At 39.5% G+C, this 27,852-nt stretch overlaps 2 protein-coding genes across 10 annotated transcripts in view; one reads left to right on the plus strand and one right to left on the minus strand.

The window, feature by feature from the left end:
- LOC126035336 (uncharacterized) overlaps nucleotides 1-27,852 on the plus strand; it is a 141,275-nt gene that overhangs the window by 71,198 nt on the left and 42,225 nt on the right. The gene's annotated exons all lie outside the window — the stretch shown is intronic.
- Nucleotides 9-27,551, minus strand: LOC126035276 (ubiquilin-1-like). Of its 8 annotated transcripts, none has more exons than XM_049793676.1 (13): nucleotides 27,287-27,367; nucleotides 26,576-26,646; nucleotides 26,184-26,322; nucleotides 15,926-16,077; nucleotides 13,019-13,134; nucleotides 11,604-11,866; nucleotides 10,642-10,800; nucleotides 9,663-9,903; nucleotides 8,983-9,125; nucleotides 7,823-7,906; nucleotides 3,571-3,686; nucleotides 3,053-3,221; nucleotides 9-1,402 (listed from the first exon to the last, which is right to left on the minus strand). In XM_049793676.1, exons 3-13 carry the CDS (start codon nucleotides 26,262-26,264, stop codon nucleotides 1,247-1,249), a joined length of 1,680 nt encoding a protein of 559 aa, XP_049649633.1. In that variant the 5' UTR covers nucleotides 26,265-26,322; nucleotides 26,576-26,646; nucleotides 27,287-27,367; the 3' UTR covers nucleotides 9-1,246. The 8 variants fall into 8 exon arrangements, with proteins under 8 accessions (XP_049649633.1, XP_049649635.1, XP_049649631.1 ...); XM_049793678.1 differs by lacking the exon at nucleotides 27,287-27,367 and adding exons at nucleotides 13,612-13,724; nucleotides 13,806-13,960 and having other exon boundaries at nucleotides 26,184-27,274; XM_049793674.1 differs by lacking the exon at nucleotides 26,576-26,646 and having other exon boundaries at nucleotides 27,287-27,378.

The raw sequence follows: 27,852 nt of genomic DNA on the forward strand, positions 1-27,852 counted from the left end.
CTACTCAGTAACACATAGCGGAATGCTTTATTTCACTACTTTCACTTTATCTAAATAGTCTTCAGTATCATATGACCCTTCCTCTCTGTCATCCACTTTATACTCCAAGTATTGTTTGCTAATCTTAGCCCAAAGTCTGTAAATAGTCCCAGAGCTAACATTGAAAGGTCAGTCATCTTGAATGCTGCATAATCACCAATTGCAAACACACTGAAACAAGATGCTTAAATACTTTTTAATTCATTTATTACCTGTGCACAAGAGGTAACTACCAATAAAAACTCAAGAGATATACAGTATTTTTTTACGTGGTGGTTAAAAGTAATTAGAATATCACATGACAATGGCTGAAGGTAATGTTTCCGATTACAAATCATAATGCATGTTTAGAATCTCAGTGGAACAAGCCAAAATGCCTTAGAAACTATTTCAGAGCACAAGGCAGTGCTCCTTTAATTTGCACATAGGTAATTTACAGTTAATCTGTAACAGTACTGCAATGAGACAATGTTGCAATGCAAGCTTCTTTATGGCTAGATGTGAAGATATAACTAGAACAGCAATTCTAGTATATTTTAAATGAACTTGCCTAAGCATTTTTTCTGAGATGTTTACCAAAGATGCTGGAAGATTCTACACTAAAACCCATGTCTTGCTACTTTTTTTTTCCCTGGCCTTTCTTGGTTACTTATAATTTCATTCTATTGCAACACGTAAATTTCTAGAAATAAGCTGTCTCCATTGTATATGTTGTGTTTATACTTCATACAAATAAAAGCAAAAATAGTAGATTACTTAAGTGGTATAAATCTTACAGCATTTTGCTAGCAAAAAAATACATGTCGAAATCACCATAAGCAGCACTGGTACCCACAAATTATAGCCTTCAATTGTTTCCTTTTTAATTTGTATCCTACATAAATTACTACTGAAGGCTGATAGTTTAGTAGTAAATAAATTGGACAGTTTTAAGTCAGACAAAGCCTGTTCAACCAACTGTGAAAGCTGGTATTGTTTCAAAAAAAATTAAGAAAGAACAAAGAACAAAAGCCATGCATGCAACAACTGAGTGAAAATGCATCAATTCCCCGTTTGAAGAAAACTACTGCACTTGACCTTAAAAAGAATGACTGATTTTAGTTATAACAAGACAATCCCAATTGTCAGAATGAAATAAAGCAACTATTTTAAAGATTTAAGAGCTGTTATCAAAAATAAATTACATTTTTGAGTTAAAGAAACACTGCTATGAAGGCTGAGCACCAAGCAGCCTTTCAATAGCTGCACTGATATCTCCTCCTGTTGCTATTAGAGCTTGTAAGTTTGCTTCATGGTTCAAAAAGCCCATTGCACTCAGCTGCTCCAGTTGTTGCTGAAATCTAACTTCTGGATTTTGTAACTGCTAAGAAGAAAAATCTCAAGCTATAAAGGCATAATACACATTTGGCAAAGTACAGGATTTAAACATAGTTGGTTCTGAACCACTTCTTGTCTTTACTAATTTCTGAATGCATCTTTTTCAAGTTCCCCAAACTAGACTATGACAAATTTAATTCACAACTGAATTATTGATCAAACAAGTCAGATTAGCCTCAAATTTTAAGAATAACTTATGTGACATTTTTGAACTAGAAGAGCAGCTGCTTGTTTGATAACAAAGGAACAGTTAAATCTGATAAATGTGTCCCAAGAACAGTTTCTTAAAGATGTGCATGCAGATTTTTATTTTTTTAAAATGAAAGAGTCTAATCTAGTAATGTGGGACAGCAGGATTTTGAGAATTTCACTGTTGGCGACAGTGAATGTGGTAGGCTTTTTTCCTTGACATAAAAGTTACCTCTTTAATGCTCCAAGTATTTGTTGACTAAATTTACCAAAATTCTAGTTAGAAAAACTTCAGCCTAAGGCAAAGTGGCAGCTGTACTTTATGAGTTGATCTTGCTCAAATAAATTGCTCAAACTAGTGGCAAAATTCTCAACAATTTCAGTTGTATGATCTTCAACTCAGAGGCATTTTTGAAACAGAACAATTATATGAAAATAATATGCTTTAGGTATATAGGGTCAGAGTAAAACTGAGAAGCCACTTTTTGAAATGAGTGAGACAGTTTACATATCAACACAAGATTTTTGCACCTACTGCTAATTTTTCTTTTGTTCTACTTAAGTTTCATCCATTGAGAAATTCCTACCAGTATTTAAAAACCACATATACTTCCAAACCAATAAAATGCAAATATACTGGCTGAAATTTAAACACTCCTCTCTCCCCCTCCATCTGCTTTCCCCAAGCAAAACCAAACAGAATACTGAATTCGTAGCATAAGATCTGGCAGGATAAAAATATCTATGGGAACATGGTTTCCTATAGCTATGCCTACCACCACTTTCTCATGGTTACATAAAATAACATTTTTCTGTCAGATCAGCAAGCTGAACTGCCTTATTCTGTGGCAAAAGAGGAGATAAGAGCAGGACTGTCCCTTTTACCAGCAGTCTGCCATTACACTGGATATGTACCATGGTGTAATGGTGCTTTTTCACACAGCACTCCTTCTCCAGCCTGAATCCCACTTGGTATGTTAACACAATGTACACTGTGCAGTCTGGACCTGCAGGATGTCAGGGAAGCATACTACAAATTCAGGCCCCAAATAACCTGAGCTGTCCGGCTACAGAGTAACAACCAGCAACACAGATACAAAGTACAGAGATAATGATGTTCAGTACGCTTAAGTTCTTGTCTGAGCCCACATTTCACTTGCCAGGGAACCAGTCTTCCCTTTAACACCTTAATCTGCTTCTTTCCAGGCATTTCAGAAACTCAAGGGTATGAAGATAGGTGTACAGCAATCAACCATTCAGAGGACACTTTTACTCAAATGTGATGTTTTTCCAGCATTTATTTGCACAGCTAGAACATCACTTTTAAGCTTCCTCTGCTCTCCTTTGACCAGAAGCATTCTGTTGGTTTATACTGGAGGAGGCTAGATATTTTAAAAAAACCAACCACCACCCCACACACACACTATAATACAGTGATCTACTTTACCTGAGCATTTGCACCAGCAAGTGCCTGCAACATTTGTTGGACAAACTGCTGGTGACCAGGTTCAGCAGCCCCTGATGTTGGACTTGTATTTTCACTGGGAACAGAACTAGATACAGTGGACCCCGTAGGAACTCCAGTGCTTCCCAATCCACCTAAACCAGGATTGAATCTGCACAAATGACAAAGAGAAGTACATCACTAACATAGAAAATGACTTCATTGTAATGTCTCTTCCTATTATATGCAATTACTAAGTAAAAATTCTGTCAAATAAAAAATGGATGACAACTTCAGGAAAGCACCAAAACAAAGACCATAGCCATCATTGCTTAAAAGTGCATTGCAGACAAAAGTGTGACAGATTCTAAAACAAGTTTAGTGAAACCAAAAAATGCAAGAGGAACAGTCTGTAAAAACTGGATAAACCTCTACATGTTAAAAAGAAAGACAAAAAGCTGAAAAAAAACCCCAAACACAAGAGAAAAGTTCTTGTATAAATTTGTATGACCAATTCTTACCCTGGTAAGAGTCCCGGTGCTTCCATTGCTAGTGTCTGCAAGCCCTGCTGAATCTGCAGCAAAGCCTGCATTGCTCTAGGGTTTGACATAGCTGATAACGTGTCAGGATTCTGCATCTAAAAACAGAAGAGAAACTCATAATTGAATAATATACAGACATTCAAAGTTGATCTTTATCAGTAGATGTTTTACAGAATCCGATATCCTTTCAGAACTTTGCTGTTTCTCAACTTTGTATTTGAATGTTTACATTAAATTCTTCAGATTATTTCTTTTTTGAGAAAACTTTTACAGGAGGTGATCAATGAGCTCTCTAGACTCTTTTTAAATAAGGAGAACATAAGGAAAAGTATTTCTCATTACTTTTTCTAGTAGACTTTACTATCTTCCAAAGCCATAGGAGTATATTAGTTCAATGTAATTCTCAATTAGTCTCCTATATCATACTACTGGTAAGCAAGAGGGCTGAATACAGTGAAACCTGACTAGTAGGTATCTAATACAGAAAATTATAAAACATCTTTTTCTAACTAAATTCAGACTACAGCTATTCGATCCTGATAATATGTGTATGTGTTCATATCTGTAGTGCCATCAACACCTATAGACATACAAATACTCTGCAAAACATAATATTCAAGGACCCTCATTCTACTGCAAATTTAACTAAAAACTGACTTTTGCATCCACAGATAAAAGACATACTTTTGATTTCTGAAATTAAACATCTAAAAATCAGACTATTTTAGATACAAAACCAAAACTAATGGCTGATGCTCACCTCTGCTTATAGATGCCACATGTAAGTGACAAGTTATTTGTTTCAGTTAGAAGTCTTGGTAGCCAGACCTGCTTCAAATAGCAGACAGGCTGATTAATCTCAGCAGCCTTCACTTGGTAACTAGACCAAAATCCTTCTGCTGCAAAAACATTTTTTGATTCAAAGAACTGCACAAATTAAGGTTGGGCTTCCTCTGGTGCAAAACAGAAGAGCAGAATAGGGCACAAAGATCAAGTATTGATTCTGTCCTGAAATATGGGTGTGTAATGAGACTTGAGCAAAGCAAGTTTTTAAACAGTCTCCATTTGTCTCTTGGATTTATATCTTTGTGATAGCTAAAAGTCAGAGGAGGAAAAGCTAAATGTATAGCTGGTGAAATTAATCCATATCTTTAAAGGAGGAAAGCTTTTCAGATTCACTGAAGTAAGCTGCTGCGATTACTTTGTTTAAGAAAATAACTTTTAAGCCATGACTTACTGTCTGATATTTAGAGTTGTTTTTACAGAAAACTGACCCAATGATCCTCTGAGCACTTAGGTGACTTGGATCTCTGTTAATGTTTTTAATTCCAGCTGTAGAGTAGCAGCAATTCTGGGTAAAACTTATGTAAAAGGACTAGAAAGAGTATCTCACAGATGCGTTTTCCTAGTTGTAGTGAGCAACTGACCATTTATTGCAAGTGCTTTCCATTATACAGAGGAACATTTCATAGTTTCCATCATCCAATCCCATAATATAATGACAACAGATGAGTGAGGAAGTATGGGCTGTGATACTGTCAACATCCAGGTACTTCTCTAGTTTACTTCATCTGTTAATGTTGTTGATCATCTGACCTAACATGGAGAAGACAGCAGAGAGCTACCTGTGCAGATAAACCCCAAGGTGATAGTAATGGAAACAGATACAAAAGCATTAAGAGCATCTGGGTGAAGATTAGGGGGATGGAAAACAAAGCAGATGTCGTAATGAGTGTCTACTATCCATCGCCCAGCCAGGATGATAGCATTGACGAGTTATTCTATAGGCAACTAGGAGAAATCTCTGGATCGGTAGCCCTTGCCCTTATGGGAGATTTCAACTCCCAGGCATCAACTGGGAATACCATGCTGCTGTGACGAGCAAGTCTGGGAAATTCCTAAAGTTTGTGGAAGATAATGTCTTGTTACAAGTACTCATTGAGCCAACAAGGAAAGATGCCCTCCTAGACGACTTGTTTGAGAATAGAGAAGGACTCATGGGAGATGTGAAGGTAGGTGGCTGTCTTGGCCACAGTGATCATGAGTTAAAATTTTTTTGTGTCATGAGAAAAAAGGACAGCAGGGTTCCTACACTGGATTTCAAGAGAGCAAACTTTAAGCTACTCAGGAAGCTACTTAGCAGTGTCCCCTGGGAATCTGCTTTTGAGGGCTTAGGAGTCCATGAGTGCTGGTCAGTTTTTAAGAACCACCTTTTAAAAGCATAGGCAATCCCACTGTGTCATAAGTCAAACAAGTGGGGCAGAAGACCAGCTTGGCTGAACAGGAACTCCTTGTGGAGCTCAAAGAGGAAAAAAAAATTGTATGATCTCTGGAAGTGAGGTCAGGTTTCGCAGGAAGATTACAGAGACGTGGTTCGTCCATGCAGGGAGAAGACACAAAAGGCCAAAGCTCAACTAGAGTTGAAACTGGCCAGTGTTGTGTCAGGCAACAAGAAAGGCTTTTTTAAGCATGTTAATAGCAAGAGGAGGTCTAAGGAAAACATTGGACCAATACTTGTTGAAGATGGTCACCTGACAAATAGGGATGAAGAAAAAGCAGAGGCATTCAATGCATTTTTTGCCTTAGTCTTTAATAATACCAATAGACCTTGGGCTGCCTGGTCCTCTGAGTTGGAGGACAATGACTGCAGGAACAGTGACTTTCCATTTGTGGACACTGAAATTGTAAGGGACCAGCTGTATCAGCTGAATGTTCATAAGTCCATGGGGCCTGATGGGATTCATCCCAGAGTACTGAAGGAGCTAGCGGATGTTGCAGCAGGACCCTTCTCAATCATCTACTAAATGTCTTGGGAATCTGGGGAGCTCCCTGCTAACTGGAAGCTAGCTAATGTTATTCCAATTTACAAGAAGGGTGTGAGGGAAGACCCAGGAAACTACAGACCTGTTAGTCTAACCTCAGTACCTGGAAAAATTATGGGGAAGATCATACTGGGTGCTATTGAAAGACATTTAAAGGACAATGCAATCATCAGGCACAGTCAACATGGGTTCACAAAGGGAAAGTCCTGTTTAACTAATTTAATACCCTTCTATGATAAGGTCACCTGCCTAGTGGATGAAGGAAAGGCGGGGGATGTAGTTTTTCTGGGTTTTAGGAAGGCTTTTGATACTGTCCCTCACAGCATCCTTCTGGACAAGTTGTCCAACTGAGAGATGAGCAGGTACACGGTGTGCTGGGTGAAGAACTGGCTGAAGGGCAGGTTGTAGTGAACGGGGCTACATCTGGCTGGCGACCAGCCACCAGCGGTGTTCCTCAGGGCTCAGTTCTGGGGCCATTTCTGTTCAATATATTTATCAATGGTCTGGATTCAGGAGTTGAATGCACCATTAGCAAGTTTGCTGATGATACCAAACTGGGAGGTGCTGGTGACTCTCTCAAGGGACAAGAGGCCTTGCAGAGGGATCTAGATAGATTGGAGCATTGTGCAATCATTAATGGTATGAAATTCATGTTGTTATTTTACTCATAACACTGCATACATTGAATGAGATCCTGGCAACACACATTTACTTCAGTTTGCGAGGACTGCCTAATGATGGAACTCGTGAACTGGATTAAATTTTTAATCCTAAAAATTTTGCTTAGTCCTGTTTAAAGGACACAGTCCTAGTATACACTGACAGTTAAGATAAAGCAAATACCAGGGCTGCAACCATAATGGTGTAAGAGGGAAAGCTAGTGGTAAGGCAATCTTTACAGGCAAATATCTTCAGAACCCACTCCACTTCTTTTGTATTAGCTTATGACTTGCCTCTTTCAAGGAATGCTGTAAGTTCTCTTTACCCCAAATAATCAGGGCAGGGTGGAGGAGGTATGAGAAAAGTACCGTAAAAGCTTATCTTAGTAGTGGGAATTTTTTTTTTTAATTTGCATAAGAAATCATGTAGGAAACAGGTTTTCTTTGGGTGGTGCACAGTAAGAACAAGTCATTTCTTCTAAGCAAAGACACAACAGCAAATCAAAGCAGTTGTGCTAGTCACAGACAAAAACATCCACTAAAAGCCAGATTTAACTTTTGAAAGGGATGGAGAGATAAATCAAGCATTTAATTATCAAGGGACAATACAACTCAGTGTCTAAAACTAATTAGAATACACATAACAGAATCTAGCTTTAAGTGAAATCAAGGAAAGGCACCAGAGTTTATTGTAAAAATTGCTCACTGGATTTCAGACATTTATTAACACCACTTAGTATCTCATCTTACTTGTTGAAGGAAAGTAGGAAGCTGTTGTCTCATTTGCTCCTGAAGTTGAGGATTTCCAGCAAATAAAGGATTATTCAACATCATCTATGGGACAAAAATATTCAACATCATAGATCAAGCAGTAAATCAAAAAGTAAATACAAGAGTGGATTTTAAGACAACTATTTACGACATATGAATCAGATAACAAGATAATAGTCTATGATAACCTCAGAGTAATTATCTCCTACTTCACCTTTGGCCAATACTTGTTCTGAAACAACGAACCACCAGCCTGAGAACTGACTGAAATCATTGGCGGTGTGGAGTTGGGGTTTGTTTGTTTGTTTGTTTTTGTTGTGGGTTAGTTTTTGTTGGGGTTTTTTTTGGGGGGTGTGGTGGGGTGGGTGGGGTGTGTTAAACTTTTGAAGTGAATCCTTGCCAGATCCTCACCAAAGTAACCTCATTTATGTAACAAGAAAAGCCTTTTCTGTTCAGCCTCCACTACAGATGTGATGGTTTCCTTGTAAACATCATCTGCAAAAAGCCTGGGATATTTTCCAATTAAGTGTTTAATATACAAAAGATAATAATATTATCTCAGTTCAAGATTTGACTTTGGACATTATTGCTGTGAGTAAAATTGGAAAGCACTTCTACAATATCATTCATAAAACAGCAGTATCAGCACTTTTATCATGAGCAAGGATCACAGATGAGAAATGAAAACCAGAATAACAGCTAGATATAGCACCAACTCCTTCCCCTCCACTTCTGTCCTCCCAAGCTAGGGTAGGTATTTATTTACTAGCAGATCTACCTTAATTTATAATCAAAGCATTTGTTTTGTTTAACTGGTTCTTAGGCTAGGATACAAATTATAAGGCTGCATGAAACATACACAAACTTACAAGTTGTTACAAGAGAATGCCTGACATGATGCCCAACTGCAAATTGAAGAAACTTACTGCAACAGATTGCTAAAGGTAACTGGGTAATAATTTCAATAAGTAAGGCATTAACATACTTTAAAAACTGGACCATTCGCAACAGACAAGTTATTGTTGAGAAGTTGGCACAATTACTCTGCTTACTCTACTTGAAAATATAACTGTATCATAAATTCAACACCTTTTTTCACTTCAGAGCAAAAAACACACTGCTACACCAAAAACATTTACCTGTACTGCAAGATCAGGATTCTGGCTCAATGACTGCATCATGCTTCTCATATAGGGTGCAGACAACATATTTTGCATAAGTTGTGGATTTTCTGTTATTTGCTGTAACAAGCTCTGCATTCCTGGTGTGTTGAACATACCAACTTTAAAAAACAAAAAGAAAGGTCATTTCAGTAAAAATCTTGACTATAATCAAATTAATTAGACCACCTAGAACTGGGATACAACTGTGTGGTTTTTGGTTTCAGGTTGGTTTTTTTGTTTGGTTGTTTTTGTTTTTTTAAATGAGCTTTAGCCCATTAAATACATCTCAATGTGGTTCTGCTTACACAGATGCATCTGCCCTAGAAACAAGTTAAGCCAGAGGTTGTATCCAACAAGCAATCCCCGCTAAGTATCTACATTACTAGCTGTTTTCCTGTTTGTCTCCAAACCGAAAAAAAATCATTATCATTCATCTACAGATTCCCTACTTTGAAGGCAGTACACAAGTATTGTTAGTACTCTTGGTTTACTTTTCATGTTTGTTTTTCTACAGAGGACTTTGATACTAGTCAAATGTTCTATGGAAATAAACAGCAATACAAACTTTGAATCAAAACATCTCTTTCTAACAACAGAATCATTTAAGCAAACTCATGAATATTTGCAAATATATACAATTGCAATAACAGACACACCTCCTAGTCCAGGTCCCAAATTTGGTATAGTTGAGCTCTGTCCCGTACTAGCAGAGGTGGTATTTCTGACATTACTACTGCCACTGCTCTCACCACTGGTGCTGGTACTTGTGGAACTCTGAGAGCTGGACTGAGGAGCCCAGGGATTTGGTAAAGGATCTCTATTTTCTGTACGAGATGGCTGACTGTCGCCTCCTGATGATGCATTGCTTACTAAGGAAGCAAATGGGTTACCTCCAAACTACAGAAGGAAAAACAAACACATATCATCTATTAGTCAACTATTTTTATGTCTGCTAGAAGTGGCAAGTTACCTTTCCAAAATTACACATGAAGATAAATGTTGAAGGCTCTTAATCAATTATAATCACCGTCCTAAAATAAGCCATTGTAAATATTCTGAAAAGATACCAACATTGAAAGAGATATTATCTCCAACAACAAAAAAAAAGTTATTCACACCTTGTTTTAAATGCAGCGTTTGCTACTACACTAGTACTTTGATCACAGTAAGATTATATTTTGCATAGTGGTTTCCAACTTAGAAAAATTTCAAAGCCTTTTTTTCTTCCCACCTTAGGTTCCAAGTTACTAAGCACACTCTTAATTTTTCCTGGACCTCAGGAATTTTATAAGTCCAAGAATTAAAAATAAATAAATTTAGAATATATATAACAAACATTTATTAACATTAAAATAGCTTATTAAACTCACAAAACAATCTTTATTCCTTCAAGTTTAAAAGAGCATAGGAACAAGCCACACATTGACTTTAAGCTTCAAGAAATTAAGTTTTGTCAAGTACACATTTGAAAAGTTACATTATTTATCTTCTTTCATTTTTGAAAAAAACCCCACCAAACCCAAACCAAAACCAAAACAACCACACACACCCAAAAAAACAAACAAAAACAAAAACAACCAACCGCCCCCCCCCCTCAACATTCACTTTCAGTGGCCCCCTACAATCATTTCTCACCTGTTCCTGTGCTGCATTTAACATTGGCTCCTGAATATCTGTATACATACGTCGCAAGGCATTGTAGCCACCTGGTATACTTTCAAGGTTGCTCAAGGCTCGGTCTTGGTTTCGCATCATTTCCTGCATCATTGCAGGGTTTCTAGCAAGTTCTAGTGTCTAATGATGTAGAACATTTAATTTGTATTAATAAAAAAAAAATAATTCATTTTAAACTGAAAACATCAGCATTTAACAGTATCTCAGTTACTAATGTCTAACTCCATTTGAAATTAGGATTAAAGCCAAATCAAGATGTCAGCTTAGTGGAGGGGAGTCAATAGAATTTTACATTTAGCCAACATTCTGCCACAACTGTCAGTATGCTGGCTGAGTCATAAAGCATTGACTAAACAGAAGAAAAAACCCTTGAATGTACCATCCTGTTCTTTCTTGTCTCTTCTCAACACATATATTTCTACCATTTCTAACATCAGTACAGCATGCAGCTTATAACATTAACTTGAAAAATAAATACCTTAATTTTCCAAAGCCTCCATTTGTTTCTTGATGCCTTCTGCCACATAAGGCATACCTTACATAACACACAACTTTAGAAGCAATCAGAAGTACCCACAGTTACATAAACTGGAATTATTACTTTATAGTAAACTCACTGTTGACTAAACAACAGAAGATTTCAAGTGGCATCCAACTCTAAACTCAGAAGATATGATTATACAGTCTTCAGCATCTTTCAAAACTATGCTGCTTTTTTTTTTTTTAAATTATCAGCTTATTTCAGACACCAGCAGCTAGAAATAAAAACATCAGTTTCCTCTGGCGACCTTTTACAGATTGTCTAACAAGCCTAAATTCCTCAACAATATTTCGGCACTCATCTAAGCACACCCAATTCTTGCTCTTTTGTTCACAGTTACAGTATAATTAAAAGTCATGAACTTAGAGATCTTTCTACATACCTGTCTCATTATATCTGGATTATTCAGCATGTGACTGATTTCTGGATTTCTCTGTATCAGTTGCTGCATTTGAGGGTTAGCCATAATTAACTGCCTCATCAGGTCAGGATTTGAAAGCATGCTCTGAACAAATGGGTTTTCCATTATCTGAACCATCATTTCTGGGTTGGACATAAGTTGTCGTTGCATCTGACTTTGTAACTCTGAAAAATTTGATGCATTTAAGCCCAGGCTACTCAGGCCTGCCAAACCTCCAAGGCCACCTTTAAGAGGAAAGAAAAAAAATAAATAAATGAAACTTTCAGCTTCTAGTACATTTCTAAACACATCCAGGTTCTTTCTAAGTACAAAATACATAAACATAACCCACACTTCAAAATAATGAAAGTCAATGGAAATTCTATCTTTGCAAGGCTGTTAAGGAGTCATCCACTAAGAGTTTGCTTCTTTACATAATGAGACACCTAGAAACCCAAACCGCATTTGAAATATAACTTGTTACAATTGTAACAGCTTTTCTTCTACTTTACTATAGCTGCAGTAAAGGGATGTTTGAGTTTTGGGGCCTCAGGTTAATTCCCAACACTTTCCAATATATTTGTAATAATCATTTATAGACAGACCACCACCACGAGGCAGACAGACCACTGCCACAAGGAATCTCTTAATACAATACATACTCCCTATTCTAAACAAAAAGTAGAGCTCTTCTTTTTGCTGATGCAGCAAGAATAATGCTTTAAATTCTCCTCCTCTGCAGAGTTCAGCAAACACAAAAGTTTCACATTTTTAGAAGGTACTAGTCAGTCTGGAGAACTGTTTACAAATAAAAAAAGCAATTGCTTAACACAGTTTTTCCAGGTTTTTTGTTTTGCTTTTTAAAAAGAAAGCAAACAATGAAAGACCATGAATAAAAACCCCAGTAACTATGGAAAGAGATAATATTTTTAAATCAATAGACTTCTGTCTCTATTCCTGAAAGGGTATGATAATGCAGACTCAGAACCTGAGAAATACTGGTTTGTAGGATAGGAGTAACTTTTTTACTTCTGTTCCAAGTCATGATGTTATGGGTCCAACTTCAATACTCTCTTCAGGCCAATTCAAATGCACTGTTAAGGAGGAGGAGGAAGAGACTAGTTTAATAGCACCTATAGTGCCAGAATACGAGATCAGTGGCACCTTACTACTGAAGATGAAACAGCATAAGCCAGAAGTTCTGTACATAAAAATTAAGGAAACAACTTACCTCTGATAACTTACTGATCAGAAACTTATTACAACCAATACCACAGATTTTTGTAATCAGCAATTTTATTTTATTTTTTTTAAGTCCCGTTTACATTAGAATAAAGCTCCAGGGATACTTACCTGAAACCAAAATACCCACCATGTTACCTAACAAATATTCTTACCCAAGCCAAAAGAGTTGCTATTTGTTGAAGCTGGTGTTGAGGTATTACTGTTTGATATTGATGTGGTAGCAATACTGCCAGTGGTGTGTGTTTGTTGACCTGGATGGTCTTGTGATCTATAAAAAGCAAGTTAAAAAAATTACAAATTGAACAAGGTGTGGTATGTTGACCCCAGCCAGTTAAATCCCCACCAGTTACAATGTCATTTTCCCCCCACCCCAGGCAGGATGGGGAGAGAATTGGAAGGACAAAAGTGAGAAAAACTCATGGGTTGAGATAAAGACAGTTTAATAAGCAAAGAAGAAAAAAAAAAAAACAAAAGACAAGAAGGGCTTCCATAAGTACATAGGTGACAAAAAAAAGACTAGGGAAAATGTGGGACTCCTGCTTAATGAGACAGAGGACCTGGTTACACAGGACATGGAAAAGCCTGAGGTACTGAATGCCGCCTTTGCCTCAGTCTTTACTAGCAAGACTGGCTTTCAGGAATACCAGGCCCCTGAGACCAGGTGAAAAGGCTGGAACAAGTAAGATGTACCCTTTGTGGAAGAGGATCAGGTCAGGGAATACTTAAACAAACTGGACATACATACGTAAGTCCATGGGCCCTGGTGGGATGCCGTCTGAGGGAGTTGGTAGATGTCATTGCGAGGCCACTCTTGATAATCTTTGATCCATCATGGTGACTGAGAGAAGTGGCCGAAGACTGGAGGAAAGCAAATTTCACTCTTATCTTCAAGAAGGGCAAGGAGGAGGACCCAGGAAACTACAGGCTAGCCAGCCTCACCTCGATCCCTGGGAAGGTGATGGAACGGCTAATGCTGAAAACCATTTCCAAGCACATGAAGGACAAGAAAGCCATCAGGAATAGTCAGCATGGATTCACCAGTGGGTAGTCATGCTTCACCAACTTGATAACCTTCTGTGATGAAATGACTGTCCCTGTAGATGAGGGGAGAGCAGTGGATATTGTCTACCTGGACTTCAGGAAGGCTTTTGACACTGTCTCCCATAGCATCCTCATAGAGAAGCTGATGAAGTAGGGTCTGGATGAGGAGAATGGAAAACTGGCTAAGTGGCCAGATCCAGAGGGTGGTGATCAGTGGAACAAAGTCTAGTTGGAGGCCAGGACCTAGCAGCATACCCCAGGGGTCAATACTGGATCCAATCCTGTTTAACATCTTCATTAATGATCTGGATGATGGGGCAAAGTGTACCCTCAGCAAGCTTGCTGATGACTCAGAACTGGGAGGAGTAGCTGATATGCCAAAGGGTCATTCTGCCATCCTGAGGGAACTTGACAGGCTGCAGAAATGGGCTAACAGGAACCTCATGAAGTTCAACATGGAGAAGTGGTGCAAAGTCCTGCACCTGGGGAGGAACAACCCCAGGCACCAAGATAGGATGGGGGCCACCCAGTTGGAAAGCAGCTTAGCAGAAAAGGACCTGGTGGACACCAGGTTGAACATGAGCCAGCAACGTGCCCTTGCCACAAAGAAGGTGGCTAACAGTATCCCAGGCTGCATTAGGAGTGTTGCCAGCAGGTCGAGGGAGGTGATCCTTCCCCTCTACTCAGCACTGGTGAGGCCACACCTGGAGTCCTGTGTCTAGTTTTGGACTCTCCAATATGAGAGACGTAGACATACTGGAGGGAGTCCAACAAAGGGCTACAAAGATGATGAAAGGACTGGAGCATCTCTCCTATGAGGAAAGGCTGAGAGAGCTGGGACTGTTTAGCCTGGAGAAGAGAAGGCTCAGGGGAGATCTCATCAGTGTATATGAATACCTGAAGGGAGGGTGCAAAGAAGATGGAGCCAGGCTCTTGTCAGTGGTGCCCAGTGACAGGACCAAAGGCAACTGGCACAAATTGAAACACAGGAGGTTCTTGTCTGATCATAAGGAAAGACTTTTTTACTGTGAGGGTGACTGAGCACTGGAACAGGTTGCCCAGGGAGCTTGTGGAGTCTCCCTCCTTGGAGACGTTCAAAGGCCATCTGGACATGGTCCCAAGCAACTGGCTCTAGGTGGCCCTGCTTGAGCAGGGGTGTTGGACCAGATGACCTCCAGAGGTCCCTTCCAACCTCAACCGGCCTGTGATTCTCAGACATCTATAATCTCATCACTTCTTCAGAACGGTAGTTTCTAACATTAAGAAAATGGATGGGCATCACTGCAACCGTTACCACCTTTTCATACTATCCCTAGGATGCCTGTCAATGAATTGCTTCCTCAGTTCTTACCTTGCTTTAGGGATCCTGATGTACTCCTACCCCCTCAAATAGTACTAATTCCATGTCCAGGTCTTAAAGAAGAGAAGGCTAGCAAGATCTATAATACAGGATTTATTCCATACCACACCTTTAGTAGGACGCCCCACTGAACATCAAATTAAATTAAAGTCTTATTTCATCACAAAACTAATATCACAATTTCAATATTTTTTAAGACTGTAAGAGCATGGTAACAATGTAGTTACACAAAGTTAATGCCATCATAAACTAGCACAAGCACTAAAGGCTGCTTGCCCAATTTGTATGCTCACCACACCTGTCTACTGCAGGGGCATAAACATGGGTGTTACCATGCAGTAAAACAGATCAAGGACAGATTGTCTTCAGACTGTTATTCTGCACCAACTGTAACTAAGGAGCTGATTCAAGTGATTTAATAGTAATGGCTCAGTTTAGAAGATAACATTAACTTTCAAAAGGCATATGTATGATATCTAGGGACACAACCTTACAGAATTTGGGTTGCTTCTCTTGTTCAATAGCAGGAGTATTTGTACTGCTTTTGAATGCATTTTAGTCAAACCTAGGTTTGCCCAACAGAAAGCTATCACACTAGGTATTAAGAATATTTTTACTACTTAGAGGTAAAAAGAATATTGCTTATCAGTCATGTTACCTGTTTTGCGTTTTGATGACCAGGTGAACAGTGAGTCCATCGTGAATCCCATGCTGAATCAAAGTATCTTGATCTTTTAAAATTTTTCCAGCAAATATCAAAACAAGCTGATCAGTGTGGGACTTGAAATGCTTAGAGATTTCTTCCTTGAACTAAACAGAAGTTCACATTATATAGTTATGTAACTGAATACTGAACTATTAATTTTTTAATTTAAGGAAGAATTATTTTGCTCACATTTATTATATTAATCCATTTGCATGATATGTTTTGCTTTATACAACCTAGAAACACTACACTAAGTTATCTCAACTTTCTTTTTATCCAAAGGAAGATGGGAAATCAAGTAATTCTTTTTCCGTACAATTGAAGTCAAGTAGTGTTTCATATCCAAGATCACTAAGTATATAGCTGGCAATAACAAAAATTGGCTTCCACTTAAAGACTATACTGTCATTTCAGTCAGGCATGTACCCATGATGCAATAAATATATAGTAGTACACATGCCATTGAAACCATCCATTGCTGACATGCTGAGGATGCAACAACATGTTATGTTAATTCAGTCCACATTTGTGCGGGCACTGAAAGGAGAAGTATCCTTTCTTCTTGGACATATTACTGCTACCTTTCATATGTCAAAACTAGCAATCTTTTCCATAGAGTCAAAAATTATTTCTTAGGTGGCTCTGCTCTCTCATCCAACTCACGACAGCTACATGAAATGTGCTTCCAGCCCAGGGCATGGTGAAATGCCACATATTTCAGCTGACCGTGAAGTCATACCTTCATTAAAACAACTGAACCTGGAAAAGCAATTGTATTTCTTCCTGCCTTCTTAATCAATAACAACCATGTTATACTTCGACTGACTTCTGACTGAGATTCATTATTCTATAGAAAAGTACTCTTGCAGAAAAAGCAATTAGTTCACAAAATGTAAAAAGGAACATATAAGAAAACCAAATCAATTTATTCAACGTGACTAGTCAGTAGACTAAATGTTTCTGAAAGGATCTTAGGAAGCCTTCCAGAACTTCACAATATTTAACATTTTTCAAGTGGTATGGTCAACTTGATTTTTAAAAGAATCCTATTCCAAACATCTTAGTGAACTCTCATACAGGAACCCCAAATGTTAATCTTGCAATGACTTATTATTAAATAACTATATTTTATAAGAGGCAAGGCTAAAAAAAGGAAAAACCTGCTGTATTATACCCTGAAGGCAAGTCCCTAATTGAAAAGGTTTATAGTATAGGAAAACATAAAACAAATCCCCAAAAAATGAGCCTGAGACACAACAGCGGTAAGAAATCTCTGTGCCTGGGGAGCAGGTAGCATTTAGTCAGTTAGAAGTCTGCTCACACAGAGTTCATTCCAGTTCTTAGAGAAACATCTTTTAAGTAAACCTTTATACTGGTAATATTTAGATTTGCAAGCATTCTATGAAGCAATTTAATCCATTCCTGCCTGAAGTTGATTACTTACCTAAATTATTCAGACATAGTGGTGGGTTAACCTTGGCTAGCCACCAGGTACCCACCAAGCCGCTCTGTCACTCCCCCTCCTCAACTGGACAGGGGAAGAGAGAAAATATGATGAAAGGCTCGTGGCTCGAGATAAGGACAGGGAGATCACTCAGCAATTACCATCACAGGCAAAACAGACTCGACTTGGGGAAATTAATTTTCTACCAATCAAATCGGAGTAGGATAATGAGAAATAAGAACAAATCTTAAAACACCTTCCCCCCACCCCTCCCTTCTTCCCGGGCTCGACTTCACTCCCGAATTCTCTACCTCCTCCCCCCGAGCGGCACAGGGGGACGGGGAATGGGGGTTGCGGTCAGTTCATCACACGTTGTCTCTGCCTCTCCTTGCTCCTCACGCTCTTCCCCTGCTCCAGCATGGGGTCCCACCCATGGGAGACAGTCCTCCATGAACTTTTCCAATGTGGGTCCTTCCCACGGGCTGCAGTCCTTCAGGAACAGACAGCTCCAGCGTAGGTCCCCCGCGGGGCCACAGGTCCTGCCAGAAATCCTGCTCCAGCATGGGCTCTCCATAGGATCGCAGCCCCTTCGGGTGCATCCACCTGCTCTGGTGTGGGGTCCTCAATGGGCCACGAGTGGATATCTGCTTCACTGTTAACCTCCACGGGCTGCAGGGGGACAGCCTGCCTCACCATGTTCTTCACCACAGGCTGCAGGGGAATCTCTGCTCCGGTGCCTGGAGTACCTCCTCCCCCTCCTTCTTCACTGACCTTGGGGTCTGCAGGGTTGTTTCTCTCACTTATTCTCACTCCTCTCTCCCAGCTGCTGTTGCGCAGTGGTTTTCACCCCTTCTTAAATATGTTATCCCAGAGGCACTACCACCGTTGCTGAATGGCTCAGCTTTGGCCAGTGGCAGGTCTGTCCTGGAGCTGGCTGGCACTAGCTCTATCAGACATGGGGGAAGCTTCTGGCATCTTCTCACAGAAGCCACCCCTGTAGCCCTCCCCTGCTACCAAAACCTTGCCACACAAACCCAATACAGATATGTTTATCCATCCTGTTCTCAGAGGTCCCCAGTGATAGAGACTCCATAGCTTGCTTCTAAGAAATCTATTTCAATGCTTCACTATCCTATTCTTCATTGTCCTGTCCACTATGGACATGGCAAACAGATTGTTGTTCTCCTCGGAATAAAGGGTTGCAGTACAACTAATCTTTCCTTGAGGGTTGTGTTTTCTAATCTAATAATTCCTACCACTCTGTGGATTTTCAAATCCAACAATATCTTTCTGTAAGTGTAGGGGTCAAACCCAGCCACAATATTCCATATGAATTCTTATCCATACTTAGACCAAAAAGATAAATTCCACATCTTGCAAGCTATATTCCCATTTATAAATTAGAAAATCCATATGGGAAAATATCAGTTTAACAGTGTTGACTCATAAAACATCTTTAACCTCTAGACCCTTTTCTGCAGAGGAATTACGTAGGCAGTTGCTTCCCACTCTGCATTTTTCTGGTTAATTAAGAATACTGTCATGGTTTAACCCCAGCTGGCAGCTAAGCACCACAAAGCTGCTCGCTCACTCCCCCTGGTGGGATGGGGAAGAGAATCGGAAAGGTAAAAGTGAGACAACTCATGGATTGAGATAAAGACAGTTTAATAGGTAAAGCAAAAGCTGTGCACACAAGCAAAGCAAAACAAGGAATCCATTCACCACTCCCCATCGGCAGGCAGGTGTTTAGCCATTTCCAGGAAAGCAGGGCTCCATCACCCCTAATGGTTACTTGGGAAGACAAAATACCATAATTCCAAATATCCCCCCTTCCTCCCCACAGCTTTTATTGCTGAGCACGACATCATATGGTATGGGATATCCCTTTGGTCAGTTGAGATCAGCTGTCCCAGCTGTGTCCCCTCCCAACTTCTTGTGAAGAAGCATGGGAAGCAGAAAAGGCCTTGACACTGTGTAAGCACTGCTCAGCAATAGCCAAAACATCCCTGTGTTATCAACACTGTTTTTATCACAAATCTAAAACATAGTCAAAGACAAGCTACTGTGAAGAAATTTAACTATATCCCAGCCAAAACCAGTACAAATACACATTCCACTGCAACATAAAACCAGCAGAAATCCTCATAATTTGGTACAAAGTAAATGCATAAGAATAAAGAACTACCATACTGTGCCAGAGCAAAGTAATGACATTTATCCAAACTCATTTACCATCAGATTTTCTACAATAGGTTGTTACAGTGAATTCCACAACTAAGTTGTCTTCAGAATGCTGATGCAGTAGTAAAATCAACATTGTTTACTTTATCCTAAACCTTGTAACACATTTTTAGAAGCAGCTATTTATCCATGCAGTTAAGGAAACAATACACTTTTAGAGCTTAACCACACAGTATCTATTATTGCCAGTATGCAGGTATCAAAACATATACATGTCCCTTTTTCTACTAAGATGCAGCCATTGTAATTAGATAATCTGTAAAAACAGCACTACAGTAAGAAATAACTAAACAGCCTGTGTATCAGGACCACAACAGAACTCCTACAATAATGAATGCAAGGGATCTTTTTCCAGCCACCATAAGATGACTATTATGAATACCAAGCCACACTTCATCTAACTGAAGCATATCTACATTAAAAGCCCAACAGATCTGCAAAAAGTGTCAGAACTCTTAACTCTCCATCAGCATCACTGAGGGGAATATGAGGGGAATTATGAGAAGGCAACATTTGATAACCAGGAAAAGCAGACCAAGATCAATCTACAAGGTAGATTCCTGATACTGGAGTATCTCCAGTGCCATGGTAATGAAAACAGCATAAACTCTGGAAACTGTTAGATGTGAGCATTGAAGACAACTAGCTCTTTACCCTAAATGTAACTTAAAGTGTCAATCCAGTACTCATCATCTCAGTGTCTCAAATTAAACATATGCAATTGACAGAAAATGGAGAAAGGGAAAGGAGACAACAATGGGAATTCATACATATTAAGGCAGTTGTAAGAAAAGAATCTTTGTAGTAATTAAATCTTCAATTTGTACAACTGAACTAGATAACACTATCAGTAAAATAGAGATAATGCTTTATAATAGTTTGGCACTTAGGGAAACCAGAAGCAGGTAAAGTTCAAAGTCTTGCCAGGTGGCTGGGAATGATGAACATTTCCATCTAATTCTCCTATTGTACTAACTCTTCACTTTTTATTAATATGTAGATACTACAAACAATGGTTTTAGCCAATTTGTTTTACTGTTCAAAAATTCAAGCTTGACTTCATTGCAACAATACTAGCCATTACAATATCACAAACGTGTTCAGTTTTATCCAAACAAAAAAAGGGTTGAAGTTGTAGAAAAGTAATGTTTATCCATACCTAGCACCTAACATGTTCACAGAAACTAGTTGACTGTACTGCTCTACTAACTGAATACAATAACAATAATGTAAAAAGTGATACCAATTTTAGACATAATATATAGGGGCATCAGTGGGAAGAAAACAGGGGGGCATTCAGACAGAAAGACAGGATTATCATGTAGATGGACAAAGGCCTAGTTTCCCTAAGAAAGAAAAAAAAAAGAAAGCATAAACTAAAGTGAATTAATTCAAGGTCACAGTCTCCTAAAAGCATAAAAACTTGTCAATTTCACAAGAATTAGAGCAGATCTGAGGCTAGTCCCGAAGTGCCTTGCCTACATTACCATTTCACCTTAAGTTAACTTCTTTCTGTTAAGAACTCCACACACCCTTTTTTTTTTTTTTGGGGGGGGGGGGGGATGGGGGGAGCATTTTTTGGAGTTAGTTTGGTTTTGGTTTTTATTTTTTAAGGACAGGAACAGTATAGGGCTTTTTTACCCTGAGAATGTTTTTAGCAGCACTCTACCACTTCTTGTTTACACACTCAATGATTTCCATACCAAATATCCTCAAATTCACATGATCTTAAAACCCAATACTCTTAACAACAGAACTCTGCTCTTTTGTTCCACAGTAACAGAAGAGAACAGTCTCCACAAGTCAAGTTAGAACTTATTACACTTGCTCAACTTGATTGCCTCTGAAGGTTTTGACATGCATAGTTGATGCAGTCTGTTGATGCACAGTTGGGGGGGGAGGGGAAGGAACAAAGACAATCCAACTTGCACTGGTAGCTGAGCTAATTCTAGTAAACGTTTTGTCACTGAACAAAGCCAATGTCTTTGTATACACATGAAGTAGAACAGCTGACTGTCCTGGTTTCAGCTGGGATAGAGTTAACTGCCTTCCTAGTAGCTGGTACAGTGCTATGTTTTGAGTTCAGTATGCAAAGAACCTTGATAACACCGATGTTTTCAGTCGTTGCTCAGTAGTGTTTAGACTATAGTCAAGGATTTTTCAGCTTCTCATGCCCAGCCAGCGAGAAAGCTGGAGGAGCACAAGAAGTTGACACAGGACACAGCCAGGGCACCTGACCCAAAGTGGCCAACGGTGTATTCCATACCATGTGACGTCCCATCTAGTATAGGAACTGGGAAGTGGGGGCAGGGAATCGCCGCTCGGGGACTGGCGGGGTGTCGGTCGGCGGGTGGTGAGCAATTGCCCTGCGCATCATTTGTACATTCCAATCCTTTTATTACTACTGTTGTCATTTTATTAGTGTTATCATTATTAGTTTCTTCTTTTCTGTTCTATTAAACCATTCTTATCTCAACCCACGAGTTTTACTTCTTTTTCCCGATTTTCTCCCCCATCCCACTGGGTGTGGGGGGAGTGAGTGAGCAGCTGCGTGGTGCTTAGTTGCTGGCTGGGGTTAAACCACGACACTGACTAAAAAGGAGACACTTCTGTACAGTCACTTTGCAGAGCAGATCCATACTTTAAACATCAGAATAGAATAGTTCAGTTGGAAGGGACCTACAAAGATCATCTAGTCCAACTGCCTGACCATTTCAGGGCTGACCAGAAGTTAAATCATGTTATTAAGGGTGTTGTCCAAATGCCTCTTAAACACTGACAGGCATGGGGCACTGACCACCTCTCTAGGAAGCCTGTTCCAGTGGATGCACCCGAAGGAGGCTGCGATCCTATGGAGAGCCCATGCTGGAGCAGGATTTCTGGCAGGACCTGTGGCCCCGCGGGGGACCTACACTGGAGCTGTCTGTTCCTGAAGGACTGCAGCCCGTGGGAAGGACCCACATTGGAAAAGTTCATGGAGGACTGTCTCCCATGGGTGGGACCCCATGCTGGAGCAGGGGAAGAGCGTGAGGAGCAAGGAGAGGCAGAGACAACGTGTGATGAACTGACCGCAACCCCCATTCCCCGTCCCCCTGTGCCGCTCGGGGGGAGGAGGTAGAGAATTCGGGAGTGAAGTCGAGCCCGGGAAGAAGGGAGGGGTGGGGGGAAGGTGTTTTAAGATTTGTTCTTATTTCTCATTATCCTACTCCGATTTGATTGGTAGAAAATTAATTTCCCCAAGTCGAGTCTGTTTTGCCTGTGATGGTAATTGCTGAGTGATCTCCCTGTCCTTATCTCGAGCCACGAGCCTTTCATCATATTTTCTCTCTTCCCCTGTCCAGTTGAGGAGGGGGAGTGACAGAGCGGCTTGGTGGGTACCTGGTGGCTAGCCAAGGTCAACCCACCACACCTACCCTTATACTGAAACCTCAAAATGAAACTCACTCTGCATAAAAGTATCTGCAAACAAGAGACTTTAGAGTATTATTTAAATAGGTATTCATATTTTATTATACCCGCCAGTCAGAAAACATTTGCCAATTACCTTGGTTAGGCAGATGCATCTTGAAAAATATCAGTTAAGTCAACCATCAGGGAGGTCGATATACTTTCTTCTAAAGGTTTCTATGCTATCAAACAGCAAATTACCATTGTTCTAAATCACTTTTAATAGAGTTTCCAAAGTCTGAGAAAAATAAAATTACTTAAGTGCTGAATCAAACAGCAATTTCAAAGAAATGTGAATAATCAGACTATATTACAAGGCTGACTCCATAAACAGTCACACAGATGTATCAATGATGTGCTTCAGTGCACTGAGACAGAAGATGGTGAAAAAAGCGATGCTTTAACTTTAGTGCTAAACAATTCACGCACTCAAGTTCCTTTAGTGCCAACAGAAAGCTAGATTGTAATACTGAAAAAGAAGAACAGATTGGACTATATTAGTTCCAACCTCTTTTGGTCGTACTGTTCAATAATCCCCAGACTACAGGGAAGACAGAACTGGTTATGTTAAGAGAACTGAAATTAAGCTGTCCTTATAAAATAAAGCATTATAAGAAATATTAAAAGCATACAGAAGTTAGGAAAGATGTTCCACTATCAAATCACCCAATGCTCCCCTTAACATGTACACGTGATCTTTATATGCCAAACATGGCCAATTTGTGATTGTGAAAACCAGGCACAAATCTGAAACACTGGATTTATGGATTTAAAGTTTCAACAATAATATTTATTCAAATTTTACACAGAGAATACAATTCTAACCAGATCTCCACTTGTCAATGAACAGAGTCCCAAATGCAATGTATACATTTACACATATAGTTCAGTAGGTGAGTTTGTTTATAATTCAGTGTAGTACAGAAAGCACAATTTTCAGGTATATAATTAGTTTTAAAATATACTACACACTGATAATAATAATCTATTACTACTGAAAACTATATTCCTCACTGAAGAAAGGTTGACGTTAAATAAAAAGAGAAAAAAAAAAATTTAAACTGTTTTCTATGGTTATATGAACTAAACTCGATTTCACTAGCTTTTCCAAACAGACATTACCCTGAAATTTTCAGATAATCACAGGATTGACAATAATTCTCTGCAAGAACTGCAGGCTTTTAAAATTAATAGCGCACATTTGTTGTATCCAAACTCTGTTAGCCTAATAATTAAAAATATAAAGCAACCTATGTTATTCTCTAAGAGTTACAGTGTTCACAAAGTGCATAATTTGATATCTTAAAGTCTGCATACGTGCTGGTGGATAGTAACTCTGAATCAATTACAATAACATCTTGAACTTTGCCAATGTTGCTATGTTGGCATTCCAAGAATGCCTACAGGGTAAACAGACTAAATGAAGAAAGTAAAATTGCTTTTAATGGAACCAGTTCCAACACCTCATCACTCAAATAATTCAAGTCATTCACTAAGAAGAGACAGTAATGCACGAGTAGTCTGTAACATGACTGCTCACTCTCTCTGTGTATATGAGTTTTACCAAAACACACTGTTAAAGTCAAGCCCACAGAACCCACAAAATAAAACTAAGGAAAAAAGATGAAAGACAGAGCTAACTGAGCTAAAGTCTCCTGCGTATTGGGATTTCAAATCAGCAGGCTTATAGGTATTCATCTTTACCTACCATGAATAGAAGTCTTTGCAGAGCAGTGTATGGGCCTGCAAGTTCAGTATCATACCAAATCAACAAAGCAAATATTTGGTCCTTGTCCTAATACTGAGCCAAGCTGTGCTCAGCATAATCAAATAAGTTCCATGGAAAATAAAGACAGATGGGTGACACAATCAACTGACCTCCCAGAGCAGTTTGGTACTTGAGGGTTATTTTTCATTTTGACCTACATACTACTGCCTGTTCTTAGAGGCACAACATAGGATCAGCAATAACAAACCCTATGTTACTGAAGTCTTCCAACATAGGAAAATCTTCCTCAACTTTGAACAGTTGCAAACCTGACTTACATCAATGGAGCAACATAAAATACACTTTGTGTAGCCCTAAATTTAGCCCTAATAACCCAAAATATTTATCTAAAAGTCTTAGGGTTTTGGTTTGGCTCTATTCTGAAGTGACTGTAAACAAACCCAAGTCTCACTAAGTCATAATATTAGCTACAGGAACACACAGCAAAATAAAAGCTATTCAGTTGTACGAGTTTAGGCTGCCTCCCCCCACAAATAGGGCAGACGTTGCCTGCTTGCCTATACCAACAGAACAACCCACTTGCTGATCCCATATGCATTTGAACAGATGCTCAATTTGTTTATTTGAGGCTAACCTATTTTCAGGGCTGGCTCTAGAAGTATCACATCTATTGTTATTATGCTATATAATGCTTATTATTAACAACTTATTTTGACAGTTTAAGAAAAACAGCCAATACTAGTCACACTACAGTCTTGCTTTTTTTTTTTTTTTTTTTTTTTTTTTTTTTTTTTTTTTTGTGCCAGCTGTAACTTTGCCCAGGAATCAAAGCAAATGGCGGACCCACAGGGGCAGCAGCAGTCTTACTTCGCAGGAAGATTCAACTGCAAATCTAATCTGTTAATATCAGCTCAAAGGGATACCAAGACAATATTTAAAGTTTAAGATATCTATAGAAGATTAAGACATTTTAAAGCAATATGTTCTATTAATCACTTAAATTTTTATGATTGTTTTCAGTAAAAATTTATGGGTTTGTTAGCATGTATAACTATTTCAGTTTTTAAGACAACCGTCTACTAGAAAAACCTGATATTTGAAATCATGTTGTTAAAGTTAGATATATCGCAAATTTACATCTTAAATGAGTTTGTTTATAGTTCCTGAAGTCCCCAATATTATTGCAATCAAACTGCTTTTCAGGACGAATGTGACCCTTAAATTAGAATCAGCGTGTTTTATAAAAAACAAAACGCAACTACAAAGAATTTTACAACTAGGTGGCGCAAGAGTCTGTAAAATGTATAGAGCCAGCACCCTGGCTAGAAGATCAGAGCTTTTTAACTCACATTTTGCATTTCCCCTCTGAAAACAACATGTGTCTTCTGACTCATCAGCAAATAACGATTTAAAGCTCCATTTCTATACATCAGTTGCACTCTTACATATATAACCGTTGTGGTTTTTTGTGAGGTTTGCAGTTACCTACTGCACAAAAAAAAAATAACATGATGTCAAGTTGCATACATTGAATTTCAGAGAAATTTTCTAGAAAATGAAGTAAGTTCTGAATCTCCTTCAGGGAATTTTACCTTTTCAAGTATTTTAGCATAGCAATATCTACATCCTTCACAAGTAGGAGAGACTGGCTTTATAGATATCTGCCTTATGCTTTGACCACACCTTTCCTACGATTTGTAGCCTCCTAATCTAAACAAATTAAGTCCTGGTAAATACTCACATGGATGGCCTCCAAAAAACTGAAGTGCTGCAGGAAATAGCGTCAATGATTCAGTAGGTGCCACTGTTTCTCTTGAATCAAAGGCACAATGAGATACTAACTTTCATAAAAAACTTAGAACAAAGACCCTAACAATTCAGAGTTATCAGACACTAGTATACTGAAGCACAGCAGAAGCTGTGCTTTATTTGTAGTGGAAGTTTTATACAGTCTAAAGACGCGGCTTTTCTAAAATTAAGAGATCTTTGCCATAGCCTACTCGCTGTTTCTAAAGCCAATTTTAGGTCAAGATAATTATTGGCACTATAGCACTGCCACGGAGGTGATTGCATATGTTTTCTACAGTTGTACTAGTTAGCCAGCGAGCCTCCTACTGCCAGACTGAGTCAGCTCGGCAGAGCAACTCAGAATTGCGAAAACGAGCTACGTCCACCTCCCGGGCCGGCTCTCAGCATCGCAACAGGGAGGAGCCGTGGAGAAGATGAGGCAGAAGGTTTCTTCACCACTCCCGATAACCTCAGTTAGCAGCGGCCCTCCACAAGGCCGGGCCAGCCCCGATACTCGCCCAACAGCGCCGAGAGCAGCTCGGATAAGCAGAAGCTGCTTTGTCATCGCGAAGGGCTTTCACCCTCCAAGCGTAGGAGGCGGAAACCACAGGCCAGGGCTCTTCCCCCTGGCTGCGCTCCCCACCCACCGCCCCCAACCCCTCACCTGCTGGACGCTGCTGGTCTCGGGCACAGCGAATTCTTCCTTCTCCTTGGGAGTCTTCACCGTGATTTTGATGATCCGCGGCTCGGCAGCAGCGAAACCCTGGGCGGAGGACTCAGAGGAGCTGTGGGCCCCCGCGGACCTCTCCGCGCCCTCCGACATGGCGGGTGGGACCTGACTCGCTCCAACTGCACAGCTCCAGGCGAGTCCTCCGCGCCACAGCCTCGCTCCCAAAGCGGCGCGCACTGATGACGCCCCGAACCGGGGAAGTCACTAGAAAGGGGGAGCTGTCTCCCCGGGCGTGGATTCGCCTTCAGCGCGCTTGCGCGTTAGTTTGAAGATTTAAAATCTTAAAAAGAGACAGTGGCAAATAGTTCCTTAAACTGCCATATGGAAGTTTTACATTTATTTTCGGATATAGTCAGGTGACTTCAGTACTCTGAAGTTCCAAGTAAATGCATTCAAAATGTTATGAGTTTTACAATATTACAGTGTTGATGTCCTACATATAATTGCACTATTACTTGCATATAATATAACGCACAATGATGTTGGATGAAGTAACAAAG

Source organism: Accipiter gentilis, chromosome W (assembly GCF_929443795.1).
Source record: "Accipiter gentilis chromosome W, bAccGen1.1, whole genome shotgun sequence".
Classification (NCBI taxonomy): Eukaryota; Metazoa; Chordata; class Aves; order Accipitriformes; family Accipitridae; genus Astur; species Astur gentilis.